The sequence below is a fragment of the Protopterus annectens genome, chromosome 1.part0 (assembly GCF_019279795.1).
Source record: "Protopterus annectens isolate FY-2018-M chromosome 1.part0, PAN1.0, whole genome shotgun sequence".
Taxonomy (NCBI): domain Eukaryota; kingdom Metazoa; phylum Chordata; order Ceratodontiformes; family Protopteridae; genus Protopterus; species Protopterus annectens.
The window spans coordinates 1,754,637,342-1,754,663,221 of record NC_056725.1 but is presented as its reverse complement, the minus strand read 5'-3'; the positions used below and the strand labels follow the sequence as shown (position 1 = coordinate 1,754,663,221).

Genomic DNA, 25,880 nt, shown 5'->3' with positions numbered 1-25,880 from the left:
AGATGTTCTTCGTGTTTCACAGTTGCAGTCATCACACTTGGGTTATCCTGCCAGGGGTAGCCCTCAGTCGGCCCAAATACCAGAGGCTTAGTATTTCGGCATCTGTTGCTGTCACTTCAGAACTGACGTCAGGTCATCAGGGGTATAAAAACAGGCAGCCGACGCCATTACATCAGCCTTAATTGCTGAGGAGCCCAAAGCAGAAGCAGTTCGCACGAGTGCCAGTTTGCCGCTACCTGAGTTTCGTTTCCAAAATTGAATTATCCTGAAGTGTTCTAAAGCTAAGTACCCCATTGGGGATCCTTTTTTCTTGCTCTAACCAACTTCAGAGTAATTGTCTTGCCTGTGGATAGCAAATATCACACCGAGATTTCCATTCCTACTATGTCACCTGTTTAGGCCCAGACCATGATGTACCTCACTGTCAGTTTTGTGCTTTGTTCAACACCCAAGCTATTTGTCGTTGGGTCCTTATTGTAGCTAAATACTTTCTTTCTCAATCTAAGTATTCTGAAATGGCTTCTGTAAGCCCTCCAACTACCGATCTTCCAAAAAAACGTAAGGATAAAGACAGAGACAGACCGCACAAGTCCAAAACTGCCGACAACGCTTCTGTTAAGCTAGTCGCCAGTTTGCCGGTACTCTGTGAGGTGCTGTTGCAGGCCCTGATGCCCTCTTCGATGGATTCGCAGGCCGCTACCGAGACTCTTTCGGAGTCCGGTATGCCGCAAGACTCTCCTTTGACTACGGAACCTGTGGATGTCTCTACCTTGTATGGGTCCGGAGCCGCTGTGTGGACACTGGCTTCTGAAGAAGTTCTTCGCATTACCGATATTCTACACAAACCCATTTTGCATCTTCAGTTTTTTCTAAAACTACTGAGTTTCTAAGGCCGAGTAGGAGCTACTCCTAAAAAAAAAAACAACAACCCTAACTCAAGCGCCTGCTTCCTTGCCACAATCTCAGATTCTTAAAAATGGCAGAAGACCTGATCATGCTGTTTAGGGGAAGCCAGCCTTCCGCTGCTAAAAGAAAAAGAGACTTGTCCCAAGCAGCTTTATCTGACCAAGAGTCCGACGACTTTGAGGTTTCTGAATATGAAGACATGCCCTTATCTGCCTGTGAGGATTCTAATGCAGAGGAATCCATTCCTTCTGCCTCCCCCCCCCCAGAGGATTTTTCTTTTGGTCAAACCCTGCATACTTTGAGAGAGTATTTCTACTGGGAATGCCAGGATTATCCTCAGTCCAAAAAGTGACTCGGGGAATTTTTAGATTTACCACAGCACAGACCCTTGGCTATCGCTACTTTTCTGGATGTCATGGATGATGTCTTTATGGCATCCAGTCTAAGTCCTGATAGTCTAGTCCCCCCTGCTCCAAGGAACCATGACAGGTACTATAGAGTCCCTGACTCTCACAAATTTCTCTTCAAAAATCCTGCTGCTGACCCAGAGGTCATCTCCCAAGGACCTAAAGGAATAAAAGCAACTACAGCTAATAATCTCACCCCTTCAGACAGGGATTCCCGACCTTTTAGACAGGTTAAAAAAAGTATACACTTCTGCAACTCTCGCCATTAGAGCATTGAACTGTCAGTTCGCAGAAATGCCAGAAACATACTATGGAACTTATTAAGCAAAAATGATCTACCTTTCCAGACTGTACAGAAAATAAAGAATTACAGGAGCTTATGGATTCTGCAAGCCAAGTCAGCAAGCATACCCTGCAGTGTGGGTTTGACACCCTAGAAGCATCTTGCAGGGCAGCAGTCACAGGTTATGTACTTAGAAGGCATGCCTGGCTTAAGGAGCAGACCTTGTCATATCAAAATTATTGGACGCTCCTCTGAACAAGGGCAATCTGTTTGGCACCAAAGCAGAAAAGGTTCTAAAAAAGATGGAAGAAAAGGCTAAGTCTATGCAGACAGTCAAAGATTTTTTGCAAGTGCTGCCTCCAAGATTCAGTAGGCATTGCCCCTCGAAACATTGGTCCTTTCCAGCCCTCTCAAGGCCATCTCAAACTAGACCCAGGGGAAACAGACCCCGCAGATTACAGTCTCAGGATATGCAGAGATCTAAGCAATGGAGTACCTCCACTTCTAAAGCAGGGAGTGCTAAGCCACCCCTTTACAGAAAGAATTCATAATGAAAACTTGCCCACCATGCAAAAAACTGAATCTCCATCACCAACGATGATGGGTCCTCAACATAGTATCCCAGGGGTACAAATTTTATTTCCACATGCTGCCAACCCCAAAAGGGTTCCCAGACCTTCCTCCAAACCAGTGGGCAAAGGCACAAAACCAAGTTCAGTCCCTGCTCTCCATAAGGGCAATTCAGCCTGTTCCTGCAGAACCTACAGGAAAAAGGTTTTATTCCAGACTTTTCCTTGCACCCAGAAAAGAAGGCACCTGGTACCGAATCTTAGATCTATCCATTTTAAACACCTTCCTGGTGGTACCAAAATTCAAAATGCTCACCCTACAGCAGCTTCTCCCTATGCTGTCTAAAGATGCCTGGTTAGCTACCCTAGACCTAAAGGAGGCCTATATGCACATTCCTATCGGGGACTCCTGCAGGAAATGTCTAAATTTCAGGGCAGGATCTATGCATTATCAGTTCTCTGCACTTCCCTTTGGCTTATCCACTGCTCCCAGAGTTTTCACAAAATGCCTGGCTCCAGCCCTTGCCTATTGTTGCCAGAGAAAGAATCAACTGTACATTTACTTGGATGATTTCCTGATTCAGAGAGACGGTCAGGAAAAGCTGTTGCAGCACCTGACATTTGTAAAGACCTTCTAACCTCTCTGGGGTACACTGTCAATGAAAAGAAATCCAAACTAGTCCCTAGTCAAAAAATTGTATTCCTGGGAGCAAGCTTGGACACAGCATCCCAGATGGCATTCCTTATTCCGGAAAAACAAGCCTATCTGACGGGCTACTTTGCTCAAATGGCCCCAGAACCCAGCTATCTGCAAGGAAAATCCTGCAGGCTCTAGGGTTCATGGCCTCCTGCATTCTACTAATTCCATATGCCAGACTGCATATGAAGAAACTTCAGTGGTACTTAAAAATTCTTTGGTGCCAACATTCTCAGGACCTGGAAACTGTCATACCTATAATACCTTCTCTAAGGACAGAGTTTATTTGGTGGGCAGCAGCATGCAACCACAACAAGGGACTTCCCTTTACACAACTCCACGTCGCCCAGACCCTAACCAGAGACGCATCAGACTGTGCCTGGGGTGCACATCTGGATGGCAGGTGCATTCAGGACCACTGGAGCCCAAACCAAATTCATCTGCACATCAACCAAAAAGAGATGCTAGCTGTTCAGCCTGCTGTGACAGCTTTCAGATGCCTACTCTCAACAGGGCCCCTTCTAATAAAAACTGACAACACCACAGTGATTTGTGGTACATCAACAAGCAGGGGGGAACCCACTCTTACCCACTCTGCAGGTTAGCCATGACCCTGTGGAACACTGCCTCAGCCATGCATATTCACCTGCAAGCTCAATTTCTGCCAGGCAAACAAAACTCTCTGGCAGACAACTTAAGCAGAAATCTCCTAGACCCACACGAGTGGCAATTAGACCACAACACCTTCAGCCTTCTGACCCAGAAATGGGGTACCCCGAAGGTGGACGTATTTGCCTTCCGCTACAACCACTAGCTCAGCAAATTCTGCACCAGGGTACCTCACAGCAAGGCCTGTAAAGTGGATGCCCTATCCTTCCAGTGGGAAAACCTCTCATTCTATGCATTTCCCTCTCCGCCTTTTCTTACAAGAGTACTATTCAAGATAAGGCAGGAAAGACCAAGGGCAATCCTGATTGCCCCGGACTGGCCATGCCAACACTGGTACCCACTACTGCACAGTCTGCCACCGGTGCCACCATGGCACCTACCCCAGATCCCAACCCTCCTGACTCAGCAGGCGGGACAGATCTTGCAACCGCAATTGCAGACCCTGAACCTTGCAGCCTGGCTTATTCCTTGAATTTTCTTCCAGTGGCCAGCCTAAGCAGGCAGGTACTGGATGTCATACGTGAAGGCAAAAGAGCCAGTACAAGGAAATCCTATGCTGATAAGTGGAAAAGGTATTGTTCCTGGATTCACTCTAAAGAAGCAGATACAGCACCGCCCTTCTTACCTCTCATCCAGGATTACCTAGCAGACCTACTCCACAGTGGCCTTTCCTTCTCTTCCATTAAGATCCATGCCTCTGCCATCTCTGCTCATTACAGCACTAAGCCACCTCTCTTATTTCACCCTCTCATCAAACAGTTCCTGAGAGGGGCTAACAACTTAAGGCCACCAAGAGCAGCCCCCACCCCTGCTTGGGACGTTAATTTTGTGTTGGAAAAGCTCACGCTAACCCCCTTTGAGCCTGCAGCATCAGCAGAGTTAAAATTCCTCTCTTGGAAAACAGCCTTGCTTCTGGTCATCACTTCAGCTAGAAGAGTGTCTGTGCTACAGGCACTTATGGCTGTCGAACCCTTCATTATTTTTCATGCTGACAGGGTCTCCCTCAGGACTAACCCTACTTTTATGCCTAAAGTTGTGTCCAGTGTGGCTCTCAACCAGTCTATCCATTTGCCCATCTTTTTCCCTAATCCTCAAAATAAGAGGTAAAGGATCCTGCACTCTTTAGACGTGCACAGACAGCTCAGATTCTACCGTGATAAGACTAAGCCTTTCAGGAAATCTGACCAGTTACTAGTCAGCTTTGCACCAGGGGCAGAGGGCAAGGCCATATCAAAACAAACCATTTCCAAATGGATAGCACACTGATCCATTTCTGTTTCAAACACCATGGGAAACCACCCACTCAGGGGATCAAAACACATTCCACTAGGGCAACTTCAACCTCTACAGCCTTTCTCAGAGGAGTCCCTACCAGGGACATTCTGAAAGGGGCTACTTGGAGTTCTGTTCACACTTTCACCATGCATTACCACCTGCCTATCTTTTCCAAATCCAGGGCGGGCTTTGCAACAGCAGTCCTGCAGGGCATACTAGCTAGCCTCAACTCTTCTTGACTGCCTCCATCCATTCTTCAACTTTGGGAATCAACCCAAGTGTGATGACTGCAACATGAAACATGAAGAACATAGTACAGTTGTGTGCACTTACCAAAAATGAAGATGTTCGAGTGTATTCACTGTTGCAGTCCTGGTATCCCACCCTCCAGTCCCCTTGTCTCTCTCTCTGTCTCTTTCTCTCTTACTCTCTCCTTACACGGCTATTGGTATTTATTTTTTACTGGTGGTGTTTTTTCCACCATAACGTAGTTCCCTATTTGGGGGCTCCTGACATTTGGGACAAGAAAAACTGATGTAATGGCGTTAGCTGCCTGTTTTTATACCCCCCTATGACCTGACGTCAGTCCTGAAGCAACAGCAACTGATGCATTAGTACTAAGCTTCTGGTATTCGGGCTGACTGAGGACTACCTTGGCAGGATAACTTGAGTGTGATGGCTGCAACAGTGAACAGATAGATTTGAACATCTACATTTATGGTAAGTGTACACAACTGTACTTTTTATAGCCCCTATCTTTAAACCTTTTAGTTGGGTCATGTTTAAAATACTCATAATTATCTGGATGGGAACAGATACATTTCATACGGAGAAGTTGAGATTTAGGTATGTTGCGTGTAATGTCTGGTGGATGGAAACTGGATGCATGCAACAGAGTTGTATTGTGGGTATTTACAATAAACCTGAGTATCCAAGGTGTTGTCAATTATTTCTAGTAACCAAGACCTCCAAGAAAGTGATTTGTTGGACATCATGATTTGCTGTGAAGTGTAGTCCCCACTTATTACTTTTTAAGTATTCCACAAACTCATGAAGATATTCAGTGTCAGCCCTCCAGACCATCCAACAATTGTCTAAATATCGTCTCCATCTGTCAGTTTCATCCATATGTATGTTATGACTACGATCATAAATAAGATTTTCTTCCAAAAAAGCCATAAAAAGATCAGCATAAATAGGAGCAAAAGATGCCCCCATGGCTGTACCCTGAACCTGCCAGTAACATTTGCCTTGATAGTAAAAAAACATTTTTAGTAAGTACATGTTCCGCAAGACGGATTAAAAAGGTATTAAACCCTGGTGGATAGTTTGGATCTGTATAACCAATGTTCAAGAGCCTGTACCCCAGCCCAGTGAGGAATGTTGTTGTATAAGGCTGCTACGTCCAAAGTACATAGCAGCCATCCTGGTTCCAATTGCATGTCTGAGATTATCTTTAATAATTGGGTGGTATCTTGGATCCTGGACCTGACCCATTTAAGTAAAAGTTTCAGGTATTTAGTCAAAAACAGGGAAAGAGGTTCCGTAATGGAGCCCTTTCCCGACACAATATGTCTGCCTGGAGGATGATATAGATCTTTATGTATTTTTGGCAATAAATATAAATATTGACTACTAGGATCAGGCACTGTCAAATGATACAATATTGAATCAGATATAATGCCTTCCTCTTTGGCTGACAAAAGAAATTCATCAATTTGTTTTTTAAACCTGAATCTACAAGTGTCAACTCTTTTTTTGGATATGTCCAAAGCGTTTTACACAGTCTCACACCAAATCCTGCTAAACAAACTAAACCAATATCATCTATCAAATTCCACTCTTACTTGGTTCCAAAGCTACTTAACTGACAGGTACCAAGCTGTGAAATGGGAAAATTCTCTCTCTCCTCAGCTGCCCATAACTATAGGAGTCCCACAGGGTCTATCTTAGGGCCACTACTATTCACAGTCTTCACAAATTACCTCCACACAACATGCATCTATAATTCATTATGCAGATGACAATGCCTTAATCTGTGCTGCACAAAATATTCCCACCCTCCTGCAAACAACTCAGCTAGCATTCTCTGACGTTGAAAACTACCTTACCAAAGCCCAATTTATCCTCAATCCAAAGAAAACTCAGCTTATGATTATAACCAGTTATAACAAAAACACTGACAGTCAATTCACTATCTACTCCACTAATGCTACTCCAATTGCTCCAGTGGCACAGGCTAAGCTATTGGGAATAACCATAGACTCCCACCTAAAATTTGATAGTCATCTCAACTATTAAAAAAGTACATGCCAAACTGGGGTCGCTCTATCGTATCAAACCATTTCTTACAAACAACACAAGATCAGCCATCGCTCGCTCCCAACTTCTATCAACCCTACTCTATGCATCTCCCATTCTGACTAATCTCAACAAAACCAAACTAAGCAAAATGGAAGCCTGCTATAACAGAATTGCCCGCTTTGCTGCAAATTGCTCATATAGAACTCATCACTGTACTGCTTTTGAGACAGCTCCACTAGCTTGAACTGCCCAACCTTCTAACCAACAATCAGCTATGCCTCTGTCATTCTATCCATTACCTCCCCAATAAGTGTCCTGCCCTCAAAAACCTAGTACAACATCACTCAGCCAAAAGGCCTCTTAGATCATCAAGCAAACTCCTACTAGAAGTCACCAACAGCTACAATAACTTTGGAGATGCACTATATAGCAGTTCAGTGGCTGAAAAATGGAACTCTGTCCCTACAAGCATTCAAAACACATTATCCAAAGCCTCCTTTAAAGACCTCATCAGGCAACATATCAAGGAAAGTTGGCAGTGCCATGATTGCTCCCCAGGCTAGTGAAAGCGGATAACACATACATACAAAATCACTTGATAATAGTTTTCAATCTTACTCACAAACACTGGCTAATCTACAATGTATGTACTGTACCTGTGTACTATGTATGTATTCTACCTATGTTCCAAATTTCAGCTGTACACCACAAATCTATTCATTACCTTTATTTTTAAAATTAATATTTTTTTGTTTGTTCTCTACACTGTAACTGTTTATGTGCCGCAAAACATGTTTCCTGTAATTTGTGTGTATACTGATCATATCTAAATAACTAAATGTGTCTGTAATTTTTCTTTGTGGAGCTTTTCTCCCCAAGCCTCTGCTGAAAAAGGGCCTTTTCGGCTCAGTCAGACACCCCTGGTTAACAAATGTAAAATAAATAAATAAATATAACAATGCCCATCCTTAAGTTGCTTTTTGGCTTCAGCTTGATATTTGGCCAGATCCACGACTACCACAACCCCTCCTCTATCAGCTGGCAAAATAATCAAATTTTTGTTATGTTCAAGGTCCTGAATTGCCTGTTGTTCAATCTTTGAGAGGTTATTAGACATAATCTCAGATTCCTTGAAATGAAAATTTAGATCTTTTGAGGACACATGTTAAAAACATGTGGACATTATGATGCATGGGAGGCATGAAGGTGGATTTATTATATTTAAATACTTCATGCTCTCTAGAACCAGAAGATAAATCAAAGTGCAGTCTCAAGTTTAATAAACAATAAAAGGAGATAACATCCTGTGCAAGAGTCCTCAGAAACAAAAAAACAAAAAATAAATAAACCGGTACAAAATTTAACCCTTTATTTAACAGTTGAAGTTGAACCTGCGACAAAGACTGAGGTGAGATGTTTAACACATTAGTAGTTCCATTTATTTCTGTGTCACAAGTCTGAGTAGAGTTTGTATGTTGTCTGCGTGTACCATGTTTTCTCCCTCCCCTCCGTGTCCTACCCTTAAAGGGTTATGGAAATTCCTGTGCTTGGACACTGGGGATTCTGTGGTATGTTGTATTTCCAAGTCTGTGACTGAGGAAGAATCATCACCAGATGTCCCACTATAGGGTGTTTTAGATTTTTTGAGGCTAGACCTTGGTCTTTTATGTTTAAAAGGTTTCATATCCACATTGTCAAATTTGACATATTTGTTTGTACTGAATTGCTAGAATAAAATGGTTTGCATAACCAGGCATTTTTTTGAAGAATATGAAGTCTGAAACTCAACCATCTGTCATTATTTAGTGACTCCAGTCCTCACTGATTTGCCAGAAAACCACAATTTTAGTGAGGAAAAGACCAAAAAATCTGGACATTCTGCAACAGTCTGAACAGAGGTATGGAACAGAGTTCTCATTTGTTATGTTCAGTGTTACAAGTGGTGTAACCTGCATAGTGTATGGAATTCTTGGTATTGGTAAGGTAACATTTTTATGGGTGCTAAAGTGTATATGTTACTGAATGTAAAGTGGTGGTATTTTTGTATAGGAATGAGATGGCATGCTGTTGCCAAACTATATTTAAAAGTCTTTTGCTAATGGGGTGTTTGCTGCAGTCCAGGTAGCTGATTCACCTTTGTTTGGTTCATAGGTAAGCTGCCTTTTGCCTAGTAATTTTTCCCTAAAGGTGAGAATCAAACCCTGTATATTGGGTTTGTAAACACCTTAACCATTATGCCCACTGTTGCTGGCAGAATAATTTTCAGTTAATGAAATAAATTGATAAAAGCAGTCAAATTACAGTCCTAAAACAGTGATTTTCTGAAACTTATATAAGTAAGTATGTCTTAATGCATTTGCACAATGAATCAAATTATTGAATGTGGCAATGATGTAGTGGAGTTTTAGCAGGTTTAATCACAGTATCTTAGAAAAGTGCCCTGCAGTACTGCAAATGTGTTACAGAATGCTAGCTGCAAACCCAGCACCCTCCCTGCTGAACATGCATTGCATTACTTTGTACTCTAGGCATGGATGTGTTAGTGACACCTTAAAATTTAACATATAAAACTCATTACATGAATGAAAATGTAAGCACTTGGGTGTTTTGTAAAACTAACTTTAAATTATCTGTTTGCAGCTGATTATTTCGGGGAACATGTGAAAGACTCCAAAGATAGCAAAGTCCGGTTTGAAACCTATCAGACCTTGTGGCAACAAATGAAATCGGAAGCAGAGGTAAGATCATTGTCAGTTTTAGCTACCATAGATTTCTGCAGTTCAGAAAAGCCAAGCCACCACATCATCTCACCTTCTTAATTTTGCTTATTATAACTCCTCTAGTTCCATAGAACCCAAACCTGTTTTCCACAGCCATAGCTGGCCTGTTTGGCACCCCCCAGTGCCCCTCCCCAAAATATCACCCCTCAGCTTTTATGTTCTCCGAACTGGTATTCCTCTCCAGGTCTTAAAGCTTAACCATCGTATTGCCCTCCACCCTTATTCTCCAAGTGAGAGCAAAAAGTCCCTTCATCCTTACTGTATGAAATGGGCAACTCTGTTCTAGTGTTTTTTTCCAGGAAATGAACATCACAGGATTTTGTAACCTTTGAAAGTCTTTTTTTTTTCTTACAGGTTCATAGGTAGTTATAAGGCATTGAGGCTAGGGGATCATTGAAAAGACTAGCTCAATATATTAACTGCGCCAAAGCACTGCATGGTTAAGTGACTTGCTCAAGATCACGTTATAGATAAATGAAGGTGAAGGGAATCAAGCCATGTACCACAGAATGCAGCTTGTTAGTAGCTCATTGCTTTATTTAATCCTTTTATGCTAACTCTCCTTTATATTTCTAGTGCAAAAACCTCTGATTCACCTGCCCCGTTTTGTGACTATATTATGGTGACATCATTCACCTTTTTCTGCTCTTACTGTCAAATAATGTCCTACTAACAGAGGTAAATCAGTGACATATTTTCAGCATGTTAGGTTTGCATCTAGATAGTCATGTTGTATCTTGAAATTTCCCGCCTTTACAAGTAGATAGGGACTGAAAACTCATAAATTTTAAGTAAGACAACTGCAACTTGCATCTTCACCTTTCTTTCAAGCAGAGTTCTATTTTTGTAAGTAAAACACAAAACAATCCCTACAGCTGCCAGGTACCTCAATAGAAAATATATCCTTGATTGAAAAGCAAAAACAAAACAGAGGTAAGGCTTCAGGCTTCTTTAAATCATTTTATTACTGCAGAACACGAGCGCTTTCACCATTAGGCTTCTTCAGGTGTATTAACTAACACATTTGCACCTGCATTTGTACCAGTTCATTTTTAGAAATGTAGCACAAAATCAAGCATACAGGGCTTCTAGATTAAATGCAAAAGAAGATGACTTTGTTACAACTTAGTAAAATGCAAAGTGAATTAATGGAAAGAGGTTATGATCAGAAGTTGATTGATCTAAGTCTGCAAACAGTAAGAAACTTAAGACAGTAAATCTAGACCGTGTTTTTCTAAACCAATAGAAGGTAGTAGGGTGAAAGCAAAGCCAGAAATTTCACAACCTTTAAAGTTATGTTTTAGTTATTCTAGGAATATAAAATATTATACAGATGTTATCAATAAAAATTGGAATATTTTGACTTCTGATAAACAAGTAAGTAAATTAATAGGGTTATATCCACAATTCACTTTTAAGAACCAGGAATCATTAAAAAGACAACTTTGTAATCCTAGAGATCAGGTTGCGCACAGTGATAATTTGGAGACTAGACCATGTAATAAATGCTATTTTTGTAGTTTTATAGATACAAGCACACAATTTCTACATCCAGATACAGGTATGATGTATACTTTTAGTATAAATACTAAATGTGATTCTACTCATGTGGTCTATCTGACTACTTGCCAAACATGCAGAAAATTTTATGTAGGTAAAACTGATAGACTATTTAGAGATAGAAGGGAACACATATATCATATAAAGAAAGGAAGTATGTTTAATGCCTTAGCTAGGCATAAAAAAGAAACCAACACACATCATAGGTTTATCTTTAGGGTAATAGGTAGAAGCTTTGAAAATTTAAGGGGCGGTGATATCAAGGTACAAATTGAAAATCTAGAAACAAAGTGGATAGTGAGGTTAAGAGCGAATGATGGACATGGTCTAAATGACCATATACCATTAAGACCTATTTTAAAAAACAGCCCATTACGAAGATAATATGCTTCTATAGTTATGTGTTATAGTTAAATGTTTATTTTTGAGTATTGTTTTTAAATGTATTTTATGTGATTTTATGTGTCTTTAAGACTCTAATATGGTCATGTGACCTTTGGTATAAATGCAGGTGCAAATGTGTTAGTTAATACACCTGAAGAAGCCTAATGGTGAAAGCGCTTGTGTTCTGCAGTAATAAAACGATTTGAAGAAGCCTGGAGCCTTACCTCTGTTTTGTTTTTGCTTTTCAATCAAGAGTCCTATTTTTGTTTTATCTTTGAATCTTTTAGACACTTCATGTTCATGGGAACACTACAGAAGACTAAAAATATTATCCCCCTTCTTACCCGTCCCATAGTAGCAGTGATTGTTCCATGAATAAGGTGAAAAAAGCAAGGACACCCTTATTCCTCTTTTCATATCTGGTTGACAGTAGCTGTTTTTTCTGACTGTGGCAGTAGTTGCAGGGCATTGGTCACAGTCTCATTGCATTGAATTTTGCACTGGTTGCTTTAGGCTCTTCAGATGAAATTTACATTAACCAACAAAAGAATAATATACAGTTTCTGTCTGTTTAACAAAATCAGACAGCTAAATCATTTAATTACTTTTTTTTATTACTAATGCCACTGGGATCACCAGGAAGAAATTAAAAGCACCTGTGCAAAAGGGCTTGAGTCTGCATAGAAAACCATTTTTGAGTTTGTGAATTGCTTGTGCAGAACTAAGAGCATTATATATTAAAGCTAGAAACTTTGTTTTTTTTTTTTTTGTGTTGGAAATTTAGAAAGCAAGGTCAGTATTGCTGCTTTGAATATTCTGGAAGAAAGCTGATGAGAAAAGCAGAGGGTAGAGCTACTAGAAAATGAAGTGGAGGACAGGCACTTGTGCGTAATTATGCTGAAAAAAGCACAAAGGACTGTGATTTTTAATCTTCTAAAGGACTTGGTTTCTTTGAGGTACTTAAAGGAAGATATTTTTAGGTAGGTTATTGCGCCCTGATGCCATATTGACTCATTTGTTCCTGTTTGCCACTGTTGCACTTTGGCAGACCATCATCGATTATGGTTTGGATATTTTTTCTATGTCTAGTCCCCTCAACCCGGGGTAGGCAGCAGGTACCACACAGCTTTTGTAATAGGACTCAACAGTAATGTGCTGCTACATTTTGTGTTCCTCCTAAATTGAAATGCTCAGTCTGCTTGGCCAGTTTCTGCTTCCTAGCCCTCTAGGACAGGGCTGCATATCTGGCCACTGCCTGATGAAACTCCTTGCTGTGGGCTTAATTTTGCCATCCTCCTGTAGATGAGCCAACCTCCAACCATTTATTTTATCCTCTACAACTGGTACTTGGAACTGCAGCTCGTACCCTGGTTGCTAGCACCACAGTCAGGGTTTAATCTTTGTGGATCATGGAGCTGGCCATTTTAAAGAGGAGACTGCTTGCTAAAGGCTACATTGATTATCAGGAGTGGTTAATGTTTTCTATGCTGCTGAAGCGTATATCACTTCCTTGTGTATTTTATGTTTGGACACTAGAAACTTCAGTTTCTTTGCAAGGAAGAAGAAAAGCTAAATGTGAAGTTTTTGAATTTTTTTTTCCGTATGAATTATTCTTTGAAACTCTACTGAACAGGAAATAAGAAACTACCAAGCCCCAGAATTTGTGTCTTGCGATTGCAAACAAAAAGTATATACAGTTAAAGTTCTCTTTTTAACCAGCCTAATTGATATTACTAGTTAGCTGAAATCACTGGCAAATTTTCAGACGTCAACTTTCTGCAAAGTTGATACCTCATGTTACATCATACTTATTATTCTTAATATGATTTTAATATTCAGAACTAGGTAGAACTTATGTAAATGTATGTGACCAAGTGGGATGAAATATTTTAAACATGACACAAATGCCTATATGTGAAATTAGTCCATGCATATTTTTGTAATGTCATTTTATTTTATGTATTTTTTTCTGTTTTGTTGCATCTTTTGCAGAAGTTGTTGCAAATTTTATTCAGACATAAAAATGTTATCCTAAGGTTCATGTCAGAACAGTGAAACCCCAAACTGGTGAATTATGTAAAAAAAAAAAAAAAAAAAAGTAATAGGAGAACAACAGAAATTTAGTCTGGCAGTTAACACCACTGATGGGCGTTTAACATCTATTTTGCTTTAATACAGAACCAAATCCATTAGAAAAAGAAAACTGAAACAAGAGAAAAAAGTCCACCAAAGCTATTAAAAAAGTAATTGGACTCCAAAATTGTAGACAAAAAAGCAGAGACAGTCTTACAGACTAATATTCCTAGTGATTATCTAAAAATGAAAGTTCTATACTTACAATAAAGATAGATCCTTTCATTCTAGTTCATCCAGTACGACATGTGGGTCCTCGAGCCACTGCTCCGATCTAATCTAGCAGAAACGGTGCTCCAGCCTTAAGCCCCTTAAAGAATTCTTCCTTCACATAATGCCTTGGTTCCCCTAGTTAGCTGAGATCTAGTTAGTTCCTGTACCTTTAGGCATCAGTCAATCTGTACTGCCTTAGATGGACTGGAATGAAAGGATGTAGCATTATGGAAAGTACATAACTTTCGTATCCTATTCATTCAGTCCATCTGATTGAACATGTGGGTCTTGATCCCAAGCTACAGAACTTTCTGCGTGTATCATGACAGGAGATCTTTTAGAATGGAAGTGCCAAAGGATGCTCTAGCTCTAGAAGTCCAATTCAGTTTGTAGTGCTTGATGAAGGTTATGCATAGAAGACCAAATGTCTACCTCACATATATCACTTAAGGAGTGCACGCTAAAGAAGGCAGTGGAAGTAGACATGGCTCAATTAGAGTGATCTTTAGGTTTGTGTTATAATGGTTTTGTTGTGAGGTTGATATGCAAAGTTGATACAATTGGAAAACTATCCAGAGATAGAGATTTTGGATACCTTTTTTTTTACCCAATTTATTCTGGACAAAGGGAATGAACAGTTGCTCACCTTTTCTGATGGAAGCAGTTCTGTAAAGATAAAAGCATAGCTGTCTGTGAACACTTATGGTATGTAAGAAGTTGTCTTCTTTATTTTGTTTTTTTTTTGGAGAAGAAGCCTGGTAAACTAATGGAATTAGAGATATTAGACTCTAAAAACTAATATCGCTTTCATTCCTAAAGTGGTTTCAAAGTTGCATTGTCTTTCTGGAAGATAAGATAAGGGGGAACTGAAGAAAGAGCATGACGTTTTGAAATCCTTCTATCTGAGATGATTACTGCTAGAAAAATGGTTTTCCAAGACAAGACATTGAGTTCTGTAGAACCTGCTGTTTAAAGGGAGGCTGTTTTATAACTTCCAAAATTCATGTGCATGGAAGTACAAGGTCTTTAACAGATGGATGCAATGAAAAGGCTGGCTTTGAGAGAGGTCTTCCTTAGTTTATAGGAAGCTAAGGAGTAATTTTGCAACCCAATATGAAAAGAGGAAATCTCTGCTAACTGAACCTTGATGGTAGAAAAAGATAGATCCAGGGTGAAAGAGTGGGGAGAAGTTGTACAACATCAGGAACAGAGGTTGAAAATGGGTCAATATTTTAAGTACCAACCCAAGTAAGTTTATGATTGATTGTACAAGAAAAAGGTTATGAGAGGCTGTTACAGTATTGACCACTTCTTGGGAAAGAGAATTATCCCATCGCCATAATTATGACTGGAGAAATCAGGCAGTTAGTTTCAGATTGGAAATGTTTGGGTTTGAACTCCAGGACTCGAAGGTGTGTGGGGGGGGGGGGGTTGTCTCAAATGTGGCTTCAGTAGAGGAAGCCAAATCTGTCTAAGTCAATATGCATTGCCGGCTTGGAAGAATTTGGGCATTAGAGGAAGGGGTGACTATGCATAAAGAAACCAAGGTGGCTATTGCTTAGGCAGAATGTCTGGGGGGGGGGGGTTGCCAAGGAATAGAAATCATGGGAAAGAAACTGCTGCATTTGTTCTCTGTAGCAAAAACATCATAGCAGGGAGTGTCCCAGTGGCTGAATATTCTTTTGGCAGTTAGCAGACTGAGCAACCACTCATAATGCAATAGAAGATCTTTGCTGGGCCTGTCTATCAGTCCACTGAGTATCCAGGGAATGTGTGTTGCTATGAGAAAACTGAGAGGTCATCCCCTATTGTCCCAGTCTGATGGCTTCCTGACACAGGAAGATTACTCCTCATTTGCTGATGGACAAGACAATTGTCTTGTCTAAGTGGAGATCACAGCCCAAGAAATGCAGTCCTGAAGTTCCTGCAACACAAGGAGGATGGTTTTCAACTCTAGGGCATTTATGTGAAGGTTGGCCTTTATTGTCTGTCTAAAGACCTTGGACTATCCTTCCTTTGTAATGGCCCATTCACCCAAGGAAATAGACATCCATGGTCACCGTTGTTGATGTTGGAGGAGTTTGAAGAGGTTTTCCGTCATGTAGAAGCCACCACTGAAGGTGCTTCCTGCAAGACTGAGAGAGAATTAAGGTGTTGGAGAGTGGATGATAACACTTGGATCAGATTGTACGAGCCACTGTAACATTTTAATGTGATAGTGGGCAAATTGGACTATATGTATTGAAGATTCCATCAGACCCAATACTCTGAGCACTAGATGTGCTAAAGGCTGATATGGTTTGAAGAAAAACCTCTACAATAGAGCATAGGGTTTGAATCTTCTCCTGAGGAAGCAAGACTACAGAGAGAGTGGTGTCCATTTGACATCCCATGAAAGTTGGATGCTATGAGGAATCCATGCTGAATTTCTGTAAATTGATGGAAATGCCTAGGGAGTTCCATAGCTGAAGAAGGAAGTCTCTTGACTTTCTTCAGTGACCCCATTGAGAGGGCAGTCAGGAGCCAGTCATCCCAGTAGAGGAAAATTGTGTGTCCCTGAAGTTGAAGATGGGCCAGGTAGAATTGATTGCGCATTGATCATTCTGAAGTAGATCTTTTTCACATAACTGCTGAGGAAGCTGAGGTCCAAAATGAGCTTGAGGTTTGAAGAATTTGTAATAAAATTCTGACCCTGTTTGATATGGGGAACCTCTTGTTGGATGGCTTTTTTTTTTTTTTTTGAGGAGAGAGTACCTCTTTTTAAAGCTGCCTTAACCTGGTTGGTTGGAGCAACTGATGATTTGCTTGAGGGTGGAGTTCCAAAAAGGAATGCAGTGACCTCTGGATATTATCCCTCTTATTCAGTTGTCCTGTGTGACCAAAAACCACAAGTCTAGGTAGAGTGAGATTTGTCCCCAACTGCCTTCAGAGTGGAGCAGTCTGGCAGACCTTCATAGGTTTGGAGCTGTCCTGTTGGAAAAAGACTTGTTATATCCCAAATTCTGTGGACCTCCTAAACGTCTAGGCCTGTGTGTTTTAAGGACCATCTCTTCTGTGGCTGCTCTTGTCAGAAGATGAGTCAAACTAACATTTAGACCTGCAAAAATAAGATGAAATTAGGTCCTTTTTGATTCCTATTGTACAAGCCTTGAGTGACCTCGAACTTGACTCCAGCAGAAAAGGTCTTGCTGTCTTGCTTATTTTTTTGCATCTTCTTTACAGATGGGTCCAAACAAGACTGACCCATCAAAGGGGGCATTCATAATTGACACTTTAAATTTATCCACAAAGTCATATAATTTCAAGTCATGCATGGTGTGTGATTGTTACTCCCTGGTTGCTCCTTCCTCTGTGTTTTGCATTAGGCTAATGTAGAAGTTCATAATAGTAAATATAGTCATTATTGTGGCTTGTAGTTGCTTTTGTGATTGAATGCATGGAATCCAAATGTGCCTAAAGTGTACACTTTGTTCCCAAATCTAGCCATCATTCTTGACTGTTTATCAGGAGAATGAATAGAAGTGGAGTACACAGACAACTCTATTTTTAGTGGATGCCAATGCAGTGACACTCCATTAGTGGGGATTTAGACCAAAAGTGTTTGTCTTTTGGGACTTTCAAGATTGCTGTACATTAAGTAACACCTTGACTGTAGCTCTCCCAGTGTGAAACAGAAACTCAACAGAGAAGGCCAGTCGACTTTTGTGTTTATGGGTACGTTTCAGTAACTGGCTAGTAAATGTACTGCCTGGATGCCAGGAAAAAAGAAATACAGAGCACCTGGAAAAAAAAATCGGCTACAAAAAGCGAGGAAGAAAAATGACTGGGGAAATTTTCTGCAGCTGTTCAACAAAAAGCAATGCAACCTTCAGATATGACTTCCAGTAACCTACAGGAAGATATGCCAAGTGCACATAGACCTGATTAAAATAAAAGAAACCTGGTTAAAATAAAAAACACTGCCGGAGTGCATCAACATAAACAACAAAAGACTAGAAAAATAGAAGAAGCTTTAAACAGCTATTCAGATGATGTGATAAAGCTACAAAAATCAGTGATTGAAATGAAGGAAAGGTTGGCTGAATATGAAACTGCTCAGGAAGAGATGTTTCAAAAAATAATAGAATTAGACTACAGAGCATGTAGGGGAAAACCTGAGATTTTTACCTATGCCAGAGAAGCTGGAAGGAACAGACTGCATTAATTTTTTGAAAGCACAAATAAGCAACTGGACTGGTATTCCACAGCAGTTGTTAGTTGAAAGGGCACATCGTGTTTATGCTCCAAACCTGGCTATGAGAAACCAACCTAGACCTTTAATAGTAACAATGCACTCCTACCACCAGGAGGAGTTAATTCTGACAAAACTGTGACAGATGGACAAAATACTAAAAGTGGGAGATAGCAGAGTATTTGTGGAGAATAATTACTCCATTGTATACCAGGCAGAAGAGGAGTAAATTCATTCCACTATTCAGGGAATGTTGAGACCCAGATGTGAGATTCAAACTGCTATACCCAGCTGTATTCAAGGTATTCTTGCCTGGAGGTACAAAATCATTTTTTGATGAAGTACGTGCTAAGGAGGAAATACAAAAGTTTGTCCAACAAAAAGTAAGCTATGAAAAGAGCTATGAAACAACAGGAGATTCAGCTTGTTCTTCTGGTAATAAAGAACACAGAGAGACAGTACCTGTGAAACTGTTGCCACTGTTTCAGTGGAAAATGTTGGAGAGAAGGAAGGGAGCATGAGAGATGACTAGAAGAATTGAGAGTACATTGGAAATGAAGCAAACACAGGATTTGGGAGATGGAGCTGAAGCGTAATAAAACCAATAACTTAATGTGGGATTATAGTGCAATAATTATATTTGTGAAATATGAAAGAACAAGAAAATCTGGAAATGTTGGACTTTTTCAGAATTTGTTGGGCTTGTGGGGTCTCTAAATTATATGCCCTACCTCATGTCATTAATATTTGGGAAAATGCTGTGAGGAGGAAAACAGAGAGGTGAATGTTAACTGTAAGCAAAGAAAACGTTTTTCTTAATATTACAATTTTTGTGATGTATGGTTTTCTTTGCATGCTATAAAGTAACATTTTCCCAGTTATTTTTAAGTGCAATGGAGATTGTAAATAGGTGCTTCTGTTCTTTTTTCCTTTCTTTCTCCATTTTCTCTTTCTTCTTGTTCAGGTTTAAGAAGTGCAGGCACTGCAATGGGAAAAAAGCCTGGTTAAAGAGCATGAGGAAAGAAAAATGAATATGCTTTTTGTCATTCTTGCATTGGAGAATGACTGTATTAAGAACCTTGGATAGATTTAGTAATACCTGAAGAATACCAGTCCTAAACCTATGCCCTTTGTTGATTATACTTCTGATCTTTGAGTACAATGGAGAGTTGATTGTGATCTTACATGAACTTGAACCTAGCTCTTGGTACCTTCATATTGTTCACTTTACACATTTGATTGTTCAGAAGCATTATACTCGCACAGAAACTGAAGTGTATTCTTTGTAGGGTAAACAAACAACCTCTAAAAGATGTTCAGTGATAGTGGTGGAGACTTCAATAATGATGTAACTACAGATATGGCAAGGGATATCTGCATTAAAAGCATGACTACAGCAGCATATACTCCTTGGAGCAATAGGCCCAAAGGAAGACGCAACAAGACACTAACAGAAATAATGTTATAAGTAAAACATAGTAGATTCCATGACTAGGAAATGGCATGAAATTGGTGTCTAATGACAAAAAAAAATGCAGCATGTTTACGGCAGCAATCCATATCAGCTTGGGTTTGAATAAAACTAAAGGCTCCCCTCTTTTTTCTGATTGATGTTATCTGCTGTAGAAGGGATCACAATGTGCATGGCCTTGGGCAGACACGTTTCTTCATTCCATGCATCAAAGACGTCATTTGCTGAGACTGAATGTGCAGACAGAGTTTCATGAACATTACAGAAAAAAAACGTCACAAATGCAAGGTCTGAAATGAGAGAATGGTTGGTTAATTGACGACTTAAGGTCCTCTTTTTGCTATCCACATTTACCCGGATGGCATTCTAGTATCCATGAGGCATGACAGTATTTGTATAAAGGTGCACTATTTCAGGCTGTGTAAAATCCAAGAGATGTGTGAAATGTGGTATAGTATTGTAATGGTACATCATTCTTGCCTGAGGCTGCATTAATTCAAGGCTGAAGTTGCAGAACAATAAATGTCAATAAAAATGACAATGGTGAAGTGGGAGACTTGCCATAAATAATGCTAAAGAACTTTAAAGAAGGAAATGGAGACAAAATGTCAAATTCTAAACGCGAATAAGTGAGCAAGTGGTATTTGATGGAGTGAAGAACCTATGAGTACTTCATTGACTTAGCAGTTTTTGCCAAAAAAGCTAGTCAACGCATAACATTTCTGGACATGAAAAGAAGTGCAACATGCAGCTGTAGTGTTTTGGTGGGATGTTGAAGCTACAAGATGATGCAAGATTTGATATAACTTTAAATTATTACATCTAGATGATATTTTAGATACAGAAGTGTTTGATACAGCATGATTGCAAGATATTTGCTTTGAACCAGGAGCCAATCAGATGTATCGCTCTGACTGACATATGGAACATGATGTGCCCTTGACTGGAGCTACATTATTTGAATCAGCAAAATAGGATGAAAGGTGGGCTGGAAAAATAATGATGACTTTGAAGAAACTGATAATGGTAGGCAAAACTGTGGCTCCACTGGATGGATGTGCACTGTCAAAGAAATTCCAAAAGCCTGGCTGAAATGTTTGAAGAAGAACTTTCAAAAGATTTATCACTATGTGGATTTGAATCTCTTTATCTCCTTTTAGCTTTAATTTATCAGAAGCAGTGGAAGGTTCATTTTGTGGACATGATCTGCATTTGTGCAAGGCATGGTACTCTCTTGATATTAATAGGTTCATAGGTTGGTACTGGGCTATCTGCCCGAAGGCATATATTAGCCCAGCCACATTGTGTGATATTCACCACCCCTTTAGTAGTTCCCTAGACCCTTGTACTAGCAGCTAGTACCCTTGGCCCCTATTTAGTAGTGCTGTTGGTGTGATCCCCGGTGTGAACTTTGTTACCCATCCATTCATCAAGGTTCCTCTTGAAGAGCGATAGTGAGGGGCTCTGTCTTATGTAGATCGGGACCCTGCTCCATAGTAAGTGAAGTCTCTGCGAAAGGAATCTGTCCCTCCAGCATGTTCTATTCATTGTTGTGTTGAGGTTTATATCCCTAGAGCGTGTAGCTCTAGTAGATTTGGTTTTGCTAAGATGGAGCATGTTCAACAATTCTGGGTTGGACATGGCTCTGTATGTTAGATAGAGATCGCCTCTGAGAAAGCGGTATGCAACAGAGAACAGTCTCAGCTTTTTCAATCGTGCTGCATAGGGCAACTGTTTGAGGCCAGTAATCCTCTTGGTTAGGTACCTCTGTGGTCTCTCCAGCTGCTGGAGATGTCTAGCCAGGTACATTCCAATTGGTGCATTGTACTCAATAATGGGTCTGATGAGGGAAGAGTAGAGGGGCACCATTACATCCTTAGATCTTGATACGAACCCTTTCATGATTAGATGGGTCACATAGAAGGATTTTCTAACCACTTTGGCAACATGGTTATCAAAGGAAAGCTGACTATCTACTTGCGTCCCTAGATCCCTTATTTCTTCTTCAGATTTCAGGGGATTACCCCCTGTGTTGTAGTTTGCGGGTACTCTGTTTTTTTCCAAAGGGGATTACTACGCATTTTTTTGCATTTAGCTTGAGACCATGGCTTTGACACCATGCATCAGTCTCATTTAGGCCCTTCTGGAGGATCTCCATGTCGGCTGGAGACTCTTGCCTCCTTAGACAAGACGTGTGGGACAGTTGTAGAAACTCAAGAAGTACATTTGTGATCTGTCAGATAATTTGTTGTATTGTTATAATTTAAGTGAAATACCCACTTCAGTTATTTCCTGCCTGAAGGTTACACTTCAGGTTAGCCATGGAGAGCGTAATCTCTTATGTGGAATTAGACTTTGCTATTATTGATGGAACAGTCTTCATAGTTCATAGGTAAGCACTAGGCAAGCTGCCCTGGCAGGACATTTTAAGCCTAACCAATTTCTCTCTCAAGTGAGCATCAAACCCAGTACCTTGTTAATGTGAGGTAAACACCTTAACCATCCCCCATAGACCATGAGGGCTAAGTAAGAAATCTTTGCGGAACCGTCAAGGCCAGTGCAGTGGGACGCTACCTTGCCCCTAATGATGTGGTCTTAACTAGGTCAAAAATAGGGCAAATTATTTGGGTTACCAGGCAAAGCAGACTGTTATCATCTTTGATACCATGTGTTTAGCATGCAGCATAGAGATTAGAACTGTGTATACTATTCATTGAAGCAAACAAGACTGTTCAGAAAATCCATTCTGCAAAAGTATCTCTAAAACTGCAATCCATCTGAAAGCTTGAATTTTGTGAAACTACTACTGTTCAGTGATGCTTTACCTGGAAACTTGCCTCAAGGTTGCACTCGAGGGGAACATTTAATTGTTTTGATGGGAGAACTAGAAAAATTCTCATCCCTTTGTTGGCATTCAAAAAGAATAGGAGAGTTGTACTCAGTACCCTCATTGGAGATGCTCTTGATAGCCTTGACAGTACACTGGTTGCATTCTGTTCTGACCTTACATCTGGTGGCCCAAGGTGTGACACACTTCACATAGTGTGTGTGTATGTGTGTGTGTGTGTGTGTGTGTGTGTGTGTGTGTGTGTGTGTGTGTGTGTGTGTGTGTGTGTGTATCTATCTCTGTGGTGCTGCTTGTGTAGCTTACATGTTGAAACAAATTCCTTATGTCTGGAAAACTCAGTTTTTGTCCAGCCTTTTCAGTCCCATCCACTTTTCTCATGTTTTGCTCTCTTGACTAGATTGTACCTCTGTATTACTACAATTCCCATCATCTAAGTCTTTGGAATGTGGGAAGAAACCAGAACACAGGTAGGATATGCAGACTCTGCATAGAAGGCAACTGAGCTGAGAAGTGAACCATAGCACCTCTTGTGAGATGACAATGCTACCTGCTGCACCAATTCCTATTCAGTATTTGCATACATCTACGCAAAGCCTAGTGTACTGACATTGCCCTTTCTAACGATGCCTGTAGTAGAGGTGTTTGCCATCTACAATAGCATTTCTATTTATTGTAACCATTCTATATTCATCCTTCACTACCAGCATTAATCAAATGCCACACAACTTTCTCTCCCTTTTCAGTAAGCACTTAAGTCCGAGCATTTAGCAGTTGTTATGGATCAGTAGGAATCTGCACAAGTGCAACATTAGCACTAAAGAAAGAGAAGCGGCAGTTTCTACTGCTACTATTACTTTTTGATACCTTTGCTATTGACACAGTGCCATAACAGGTTTGTCACTGCCGCTTATTGAGAACCATTTGTTTGGTTAATCCATGTTTTAATGTGTTTAATAAGAAAAACATTTCTGACTAAATCTGCGCATTCACTGCCAAGTAATCATAAAGAAGATTTCAGTTTTTAAAACTGCCTTCAAAAAAGATTGCATGAGTACCCTAAAATTTACCCAGGGAGTAACTTGCCTAACCTTTAAGAAAGGAGGTATAGCCAGAGGGGTGGGTATTGGCAAAGCATTGAAGGTCATGGAACTAAATTGCCTTGAAACCCCCATAGGTGAGTAAATACTGTGGTGGCAAGTATTCTTAGTAGTCTGGTTGTGTGTTCCAAGGTGAGTTTTCGCATTTTAGCCTTTGGTTTAATTTCATTATGTTTACATCTCATATTCTACTAACTTTTGTCGTTTCTAGATATTCACTGATTTGGGGGAGATGAGGTTGCTGTATTTCAGACTGAGGATTGTGTGTCTTGCACCACTTCTCCTTTTTATCAAAGGGGAAAAAAATCTTATCTCCAGTTTTGGAAGAACTAAGTTGTCTCCCCAAATACCGCAAGTGCTAAAACTGATGAGCAGAACTGTGCAAATGTAATATTTCAATATGTCCCAATTTGAATTATTTTGCTTTTGGTAAAAGAGAATTCAGTAGTTACTGTCATACATTTCGGAAGACTGCTGAAGCTACCACCCACACATGCTTTGAACACCCTCTCACATCCCTTGATGTACAGCTTGTTTGCCTTTGACATAGAGCAGTGTGCTTAACATACTTCATTTTGTTAGCTGTTTTTGTATATAGTGACACTGTGATGGAATCTCTACCCCCTGGTTATGTTCATAATGAAGTATTGCTCTACTATTTGAGTAAGCATTTGTATGCCTATTGTGTACATTATGTATATAGTTTCAGTGATTTAAACGCTACTTGATATTCAGAAATGTTATGCCTACATCCATGTAAATTTGCTTGCTTAAGTATATCTTTGCCAGCACTGTTAATGCTCTAATGATGATCAAAGACGTGCAGTATGTGGATTGGATACTCTAAATTGCCCATAGGTGTGAGTAAGTGCTACAGATGAACTACCATGGCATGGATAGCCACCTGGCAGTATAAACCTTGGCTCACGATGATTTTCCCTGTTGAAGTGACACCCCAACCCCATGTGCAAAAAATGGGAATAAGGGGTAGAGGATGGAATGGATGATGATTGCAGTCTTTTTTTTCCAAATAACCTTTTATTGAATGTATTTAGAATTTCAGTGAACACAATAGAGGAAAAAAAGAATAAAAAGTATGTTGATTGTAATTTTTGTAAGTCTGTCATTTTGCCTTTGGCTTAGGATATGGTTGATTTTTTTTTTTAGGCTTTGTTTTTTTAAAGATCAGACCACTGTTCTGGTTAGCAAACACAAAAGCAGTCCCTGCTTTCTGAAGACGTAGTAGCATGTTTCTGCACAATTGTAGTGAACCCCAAATTATTTTACTTAAATTCTACTCGAGCCTAATGCAGACCTGGTCTTGTGGAGCAGAGTGATAAAGCCTTGACTGCACTTCAGACGATCTCTGTTTGCATAGTAGCATGTGAATAATATAGCAATGAGTTGTTGGTGGAAGGATGCTGTCTGTACTTACTGCAGTAGCAACATTAAGAGCCTAGAGAGCTGCATGCTGCATATTTTTATTTATTTATTTTCAGTTTGATTACCGGGGAAGTCCACTGGGCCACGAAGTACCCATTTTCAGTGGAAGCCCATGGAGTAAAGCTCCATAGGCACTACAATCAAGGTTACATAATGCAAGAGGTAAAATACAATGTCCAAAATAGTCAGGAAGATGTGAAATGCAGAGTATACATAGTAAGAGTGCAAAAACTTTTTCTTTTTTTTTTTTTGGAGTTAGGTAATTACATATTTACAATATTTACATACGTACAGTCAACTGAAAGTCAGCTAAAACCATTTTGACTGAGAATAGAAATGAAATAAGAGTAGATTGGTGCCGGAGTATAGATGGCTTAGTGGAGAAAATCCCTTGAATTTATATAGGGTGAAAGCAAAAACATTTTCATTTGGAGGATAGGTGTAAGAAAAGTTGGGTCTTAAAGGATTCCGTGTTAGGTGTGGTCCTAAGTGATGGAGGGAGAAAGTTGTGCAAAACAAGAAGTGAGCATGCACCTCCCAAAGATAACCATTGCAGAACTCGCAAGGCTGCTATAGAGCGGTGGGATTAGGCCAAACTGACTGGCTGCAG

General features: G+C 40.1%; 1 protein-coding gene across 1 annotated transcript in view; it reads left to right on the top strand.

The window, feature by feature from the left end:
- The window catches only part of ORC3 (origin recognition complex subunit 3), a 1,128,136-nt gene that overhangs the window by 147,638 nt on the left and 954,618 nt on the right, over positions 1-25,880 (top strand). The window contains exon 3 of the mRNA XM_044069085.1: positions 9,751-9,848. Coding sequence (XP_043925020.1) covers positions 9,751-9,848 — 98 coding nt within the window. The remainder of the gene's footprint in view (positions 1-9,750; positions 9,849-25,880) is intronic.